Source organism: Polypterus senegalus, chromosome 2, assembly GCF_016835505.1.
Source record: "Polypterus senegalus isolate Bchr_013 chromosome 2, ASM1683550v1, whole genome shotgun sequence".
NCBI classification, from domain to species: domain Eukaryota; kingdom Metazoa; phylum Chordata; class Cladistia; order Polypteriformes; family Polypteridae; genus Polypterus; species Polypterus senegalus.
This window is the reverse complement of record NC_053155.1, coordinates 19,526,463-19,534,424: the sequence shown is the minus strand read 5'-3', so window position 1 is coordinate 19,534,424 and position 7,962 is coordinate 19,526,463. Positions and strand designations below refer to the sequence as shown.

Here is a 7,962-nt window from a genome sequence, read left to right as displayed (position 1 = left end):
CTGCTGAGATGGGAGAACTCCCATCAATCAGGTGGTTGTCAGTCTTGCAGTTGTTAAGGTCTGTGATGACCAACTTTGTAATGCCCTCTCTCACCTGTTCAGTTTGTCTTTAAGGCTCCAGAAAGTGCTACTGCTGTGGAAAACATCCTGTATTGTTCCTCGTCCAAAGGAAGCAGGCACCTCTTCACTTAATGACTACAGGCTAGTGGCATTTACTGTACTTCACACATTGTGAAGAACTTTGAGAGATTGGTCCTGGACAATACAAGACCACCTGGACCCACTGCAGTTTGCCTATTGGACAAATATTGGAGTGGAGGATGCAATTATCTGCCTGCTCCAAAAGACTTATTCTAGTCAAAGCTGACAGCCTACAATACCATCCAGCCGTCTCTGTTAAGAAACTTTTGGGTGGATGAGTCTATGGTGTCCTGGATAATTACCTGTTGGACAGACCACAGTATGTGCGGCTGAAGGAATGTGTCTCTGATACAAATATGAGCAACACAGGAGCACCACAAGGAACGGTCTTGTCTCCTTTTCTTTACATACCTCCGACTATTATTATAACATCCAGTTATGTGACTTGCAGAAATGCTCAGATGTTTCTTCCCTTATGGGGTGTATTGACAATTTTGGTCTGATGAGGTGAAGGAGAGGAGTGAGGCGTAAAACTTTGTTTTTTGGTGCAAAGAAAATTATCTACATCTTAACATTGGAAAAACCAAGAAACTGCTTATTGACATTCACCAAACCAAAGAGCCTCTATGTCTGGCCGCAGTTCAGGGAGTGGATATAGAGGAGGTGCACTAATAAAAGCATTGGTCCATATAAATGAGTGGTTGGGCATGAAGTGTAGAATGTGTGAAGAATGAAGTCCAGAAATCAAATAAACACTTTCACAAAAGGTATAACAAAACATGTGTACTTTTATTCAGGAATAAGAAATTATTCAATTGACATGCTGCTGTGAACCTGTAATAACTGAAGCCCAAATATTAATCGGTACACATTTTTTTCAAAAGTAAACAACTGTAACCTTGTTAATTCACCTAATAATTCGATAATGAAATCCTGAACTAGTAAGGTGACTTAAATGAAAATGTCTAGTTTTGAAATTCCTTTTATTTTCAAATGACTGAGACATATTTATTGAATTCTTTAACATCATGATTATGCAACACATAAATCGATGCTTAATAACCTTAGAGCACAACTTACAGTGTAATGGCATTTTCAGACCTTTTATGTGTTGTTTTGTTATTTTTGGTGGTAGCTAAAATGAACACTGATGAAGCGATTAAGGACACTGACTCCTACATAAAGCCACCTTCTACAGATTCTTCATCTTCAACTTCAATCACCTCAAGCTCATTTGAGTCATTCAGTTCATCCTAATTCAAAGTAAATGCGCAAGAAAAAAAGGAAAAGAAAGAAAAAAAAACTCCAAAAGGAGGAGTAAAAAGGACAAAACAATTCGCCAAAGAGGTAAATCATACTTTATTTCTAACACACAGCATCTTTGAAACTTTCACTACTAATCATGCCCTCTTTGTAAGAAGTCCAGCTCATATAAACAAGTCAAATATCTGTGTGTGTGTTATATATATTATGTGCTTATTCTCCCCATCTCCACCAGTACTACATTAGAAGGTCCTAAAGCAAACTATTTTCCTTCAAGTGTCTGAGAGCTAAGTGCCACATGCACTATTACTCAGTTAACCCCATATTAACTGACCACTCACATTTACAGTTAAACTAAGTTATAGATGATTGGCTGGAAAACAATTCTGCCCAAATTTCTTTGGCATATTTTTGTGTGGTGTAAGTCATAAATTTGTCTTTGGTTATGACAGCGTTTCTCAACCTTTAAGTACCTGCGACCCGAGTTTTCATAACAGTTTTAATTGCGTCCCCATAACGTTTTTTTGAAAGGAGTCCATTAATACTAATTTGTTCTTTTTTAATTAATGATATATCATGGATGCATATTTTATTATACCTACTTAACTTTTATCGACATTTATCTAACTCTATATTTATTTTTCTAGTATCAGAATGTAGTTTAAATTCATTTGTTTTGGTTTCAATAGAAGTATTTTTCATATGGCCTGCCCCACAGGTTGAGAACCACTGGGTAATGACAATCATCCTTTTAATGAAATTGCCAAAATGAAAGCTAAGTTATAATTAGTAAATTGTAAGCTGACATGTATGGCATTTTCAAATTGTGGCCTGTTACTTAAGTATAAAACGCTTGGAGGTCCACATGTCCATTTGCATTGTTACTGTAATCTGTAACACATCTCCAGCTAACAACTGATCAGAATGTAAATTGTATCCAGCCTTTTACTAGTCCTGAATGTCAAAATGTGACAAGTAACATTTTAAATGTCTTTTTCTAAAATGTGAATGGGCAAAACATCTGTCCCCTTCTACTTCAACAGCACATGATATAAAGTGCTTCAACACCCCTTAACCCGAAGGTCCTGGGTTCGAGCCCGGGTGCTCTGCATTTTGAGTGATTCTTACCTCTGCACCATTCAAGAATATGTGTAAACTCCCTGTCGATTGACATTTGATCTTCAGTTTTTAACTCATTGATGATTGAACGCATTTTTTTTTTGGTTATATTCTTGAATAAAAGCGCACATGTTTATTTGATATTTGGACTAAAGTCTTCACACATTACACACTTCACATCATTATTAGTATAACATGGATTAAGTGTCTGCTTTAGGCATGTGTTCAGTATTTCTTGCCTTGCATTTCCTTTCATCCTACACTTACCCAGATCTTTGTACACACAGAACACACATAAAATGCATGTCACTCCTATGAAGTGTCACTCCTTCGATACAGACCCAAAAATAAATTAAAAAAAGCAAAGCTAACCTTTACAAGTATCATAAATGACACCAGCTGTTACAGACTGAAATGAAATGTATGTTTTTATTCTAAAATAGCAAGACTAAGAGCAGTTTACTTCTCAAAACAGAGTGGTGCAGGATCAAACTCGCGACCTTTTGATTCCCAGTCGGCAGCTGATTCTATTGCGCCATGGAGGCAGCCATAATAAGCAGGTGTCAATGTCGCATGTTAAGGCAGCTTTTTGTTTCTGCAGTTATATTTTTGAATAAAAGCGCAATTGTTGTGTTAGATTTGTACATTTTGTGAAAGTATTTGTGTGATAGGCTTCATACATTATATAGTTTATGCCTACATTTTGTCATCTACTAGTAGAATATTAAAATCGTTTCTGTTTTAACAATGTGTTTTCACAGATTACTTTAGAAACGGAACAGACATGAAATGCGTGTGTTCCAAATAATGATCTATTATTTCCACTATAAAACTCCACTTCACTCCCAGAAAATCAATCAAGGCATGAGTTTGGAGAAGTTTGTGCACGTTCTAAGTCAGTGGGGGGATGGAATAGCCGGCTGCGTGTAGCCTGATTTTATCAGCACATTTAGATGACAAAAGATGCTGGTGGAGAGCTGTGACCGATTTTAAGAAGCGATTTAAGGTGGGACGGATTTATGAGTTTTTTCGTAGGCACTGGTAATTCTAGTGTTAAATGATCCAGATGTTCAGAGGAAAATTGAAAAATATAAAAATGATTTGTTGTTGCTCCCTCTCAAAAAATGGCAGCCAAATGCCACCATTGTTTAGTCAAAGCCTTTGTTGCTACTTTTCAATACTGCATTAGTTTTACAAGTTCCCTGAAACTTTAAGATACTCTCCTCCAGCAAACTGTAATAATTGATTCTGTGGATTGTAGATATAAACAAATATTTTGTTATTTATTTTTGGGTCTGTATCGAAGGAGTGACACTTCATAGGAGTGACATAACAAAGGAGTGACATTTTATTGGGGTAATATAATGATGGAGTGACAAATTATGATTAAAATTTTACGCTCATCAAAAACATTGCTGTCGCCTCACCTGCCACTTGGACGGTTGATTGGATGGTTGTCACTCCTTTGAAATGTATATCTGAGGTTTCACTCCTTTGTTATATCACTCCTATGACATGTCACACCTCGGGACTGTTATTTGTACATAATTTTTTAGGTAAAACATATAGCTTTGGGTGTAAAATTTCTGATTATGCTATACAATTAAAACTTGATTTTTAATTGACCTTGTTTAATACTGTTAGGATTGATTAGATTTTAGTTTTGGAAAAACTATGTAATATTTCTGTTGTGAATCTTAAAAATGTTGTTGCTCCCATTTGACAAATGTTACTAAATATAATTGTTTTGTCTGAAAAATTAGTACCTCATTTAAATTTGCCAGTATTATCAGTTATACAGTTCTTGCATCAATAGTTTTATTAGGAATATTTTTTGAAAATGGAAATAATGTTCTTCAGATTGAAGAATGTTTCATAACTATTTTTGGAACTGAAACTGTCTGTTGTGTTTCCTGGAGACATAACTTTAAAGATATGAAATCTGATAGTTTTGCTAGTCTTTTATAAACAATTTTTGTTCTTTATTTTTACATAATCTAATGATTTTTTTTATAACAGTGTCTTAGCATTACTGTTTCTTAATGATGAAAATGGGATATAACCAGTTTTAGAATGTACTCTATTATAAAACTGTTATTGAGGAAATAAACATGATGTGTTGATTCAAATTGAAATGTTCAACAGAAATGTTGCATAAGAAATTTTCCACGTTCAAATCGCGATGTATAAAACCTACACTTGGCATAAAGCCACGCACTTTTCCACGGTACCTCATACCTTGTCGTACGCAAGTTCTCCAGAAAAAAGAAAGTTTTGCAGAATGGCAGCACCCAGCGTCAAAACAATGCTACTGTTCTTGTGTGGTTACTCCTTATTTTGCTGACGCGGCTTTATAAATACACTGAAACTAACCACATATTGTTTATTAGTGTAATGCATCTGATTGTAATTAACTTGTAATAATATAATGGTCCAGGGAATAGCCATAGTATTCCAAATACCATAACTGCTTTAGCGTTGTTACTCTCACTGCACCTTCTTCTTCTTCTTCTTCTTTCAGCTCCTCCCGTTAGGAGTTGCCACAGCGGATCATCTTTTTCCATATTACTCTCACTGCACCACTCAGAGTATTTATATCACTGTATCTGAGTGTGAATCACAGCAGCAGCTGATCGGAAAGAGAATTATCGGTATACAGCTTCAAGCACATGCTACCTCAGCCACAGCAAAATGTTTCAAAGCCTTTCCTGTACGGACCTTGCGGTTCAGAAACAGTTTCATCCTAAGAACTTTAAACGCACTTAATCAATTGCTCCTTGTAGAACTGTTTGTATTTATAACTACAATCACCCCACTGTAAACTTGCACTACAGTTATAATATTGCACAACCTGCGCCACTTTATAAAGCGTGTATTTACATATGATGACAATATCATTTTTAAGATGAAATGCAGCAAAATATGTGTATTATATTATACAGATAAAACTTTAACTTCGTTTAAATAATCTATATTCTTCACTGGGACTGCCGTGAAGGATAGAATAATTAAACATGTACTATGAAGATATTTCAATGTTCCTTAAACGTTTTGACGAATCAGCGCTCGTAAGCTTACAGATGGCTTAACGTCTATTACAGAGCTGATTGTGTAGCGATCGGTTACTTGGAGAAAGAAAAGCAGGGACTACAGGGGCAGCAACACCAATATATATTGAATATAAAACAGAAAGAGAAAATAACGACACAGCTAAAAATGCAGCGGCCAATTTCGACAAAAGTTAAATGCTTGTGTCATGAGCACGAGGCGGCTATGCAGTGTCCGCAATGGACGTGGCCATCCACCGTGCATAAGATACCATATTGACATTGGCGGGCCACAAGCCTAGAGCAGCCCCTGAGTACTGCTGCAATAAATTATTTCATCGAAGGTCGCACACTGTGCCGTGAAACCCATGTTTAATAACGTGCTTTAACTCCTATCAGTGATTCAGAGTTGTGGGACATCGGAAAGACTGCAAATAGTTTTAGATGATTATATCAATCTAGAGAAGAACAGGCCAAGTTTTGCTTTGAAAGTCCCTAAAGTCCCTCTGTCCACTACATTACTTGGTAGAGCTAATTCGATTATAATAATAACAATGAGAAACTATTAATAATTGTTGGGGTTTAACACATTTCTCATTGTTTGACCAGCTATTGTTTTTAATGTGGAGCCACTCTGAAGTTTTGCTGGTATTTCCAATAAAATCTTAAAAATACAGTAATCTCTAGATATTTCAAATTATGCGATAGTGAATTTCAAACATGGTCTTAACCAAATTCTGACTGTGGTTGTTAGCATCCCCCTCTCTGTAAAATTTTGCATTTCCTTCTCCAAAATACTGCATTCAAGTTCAAATTCAAGTTTATTGACATTTTCACTGAAAAAAAATGGAATTTGAATGTCTGACCAACATTTACCTTGCAACAACACAAAAAAACAACGAACAAATAAATGGTTGAATTTTGAATTGGTAATTAACACGACAAGCATGTTTTTGGGAATCTGGGAGAAAGCTCATTGATACATAGGAACAAGAAGCAATTTTCACAGAAACAAAGACCTGATGTGACATAAAGTGAGAGATCACAGCTTTGTGCTATCAATTTTAATTTTTTAAAAATCAACAGTGATCACATTGTGTGGGATGATGATATCCATTTCAGGGAAATGAACTCTCTTCATTGTCCTTTGCAACTTTGTAACATTTTAATAAAGCATTTTCTGATTTCTTTAGTTCTCAAACAGTAAATTATTGGATTACTTAAAGGTGGAAAGACATTCTGTATGATTAGCATCATTATTCGAGTGTCCACAGATGTGCCAGGAATTCTGCCTGAGACATATTCACTACCGACCGTCAAAAAAAAGACAGAAATGACCAGCATGTGTGTGCCACACGTGTAGAAGGCTTTCGTTCTCTCCTCCGTGCTGGCAATCTTGATGACCGAAAATATTATCTGCATGTATGAAAAAAGGATAAATGCCATAGGAATAAGCAGGACACTCAAACCAATGCCTAAAGCAACATAGTTAGTGATTTGAATATCCCCACAGGCTAAGAACATCAAAGACCCAAAGTCACAAAAACAGTGAATTATTTGATTAGACCCACAAAATGAAAGCCTGAGAAGAACAGCCACAGTAACGATGGCACACAGAAAGCCAAACACCCAACAGCATACCATCAGTTTTGTGATGAGACTGTTGGACATTAAATTAGGATAATGAAGTGGGTTGCAAATGGCTATATAGCGATCATAGGCCATTAGGGCAAGGAGAAAGCATTCGGTTGAACACAAACCCAACCAGAACGTCGTCTGAGTAAAACAAGCAGCAAACGGCACGACTCTGTACTCAAATGTGAACAGGACCAGCATACTGGGCACAGTATTAGTAGTGATGGCGATGTCAAGAACAGCCAGACCACAGACTAATATGTACATAGGGGTGTGGAGTGTTCTATCAGATAGAAAAATAACAATTAAGAGAATATTCCCAACAAGAATGAAGAGGTAAACTGTGAGGAAGACACCAAACAAATATCTTCTACTTTCTTGGTCTCTGAAACCCAGGAATCCAGTAATGATGAACTCTTTGACTGCTGAACTGGTTTGATTTGATCCCAACATTGCTCATTAATGGTCAGGCCTAAAGAGAGAAAGAAAAAAAAATGAATACTTGAGTTAAGGAATTGGACTAGGTTGTTCAAGATGTCTGTGTAATAAACAGTTATCAAGCTGAATTTGATTTGTGAAACCAATAACATTTTCAGAGTAATGATTAGGTACTTTTCCTTGCTTCAGTTATTAAAAGTGGATATTAAATAAAAAAAGGTAATCCAAACATAAAATAATATGTACATAGCAACCCCGATCTGTAAATCTTGGATGTGATAATGTGAGAGTTTTTTTTTTTTTTCTCATTATATGGGAT

The 7,962-nt window shown here is 36.0% G+C and overlaps 1 protein-coding gene across 1 annotated transcript; it reads right to left on the bottom strand.

The window, feature by feature from the left end:
- Nucleotides 1–1,316: 1,316 nt before the first annotated feature.
- LOC120524312 (olfactory receptor 11H6-like) lies at nt 1,317–7,658 on the bottom strand. Its single transcript, XM_039746174.1, has 2 exons — nt 6,885–7,658; nt 1,317–1,394 (listed from the first exon to the last, which is right to left on the bottom strand). Exons 1-2 carry the CDS (start codon nt 7,656–7,658, stop codon nt 1,317–1,319), a joined length of 852 nt encoding a protein of 283 aa, XP_039602108.1.
- Between the last annotated feature and the right edge of the window lie 304 nt (nt 7,659–7,962).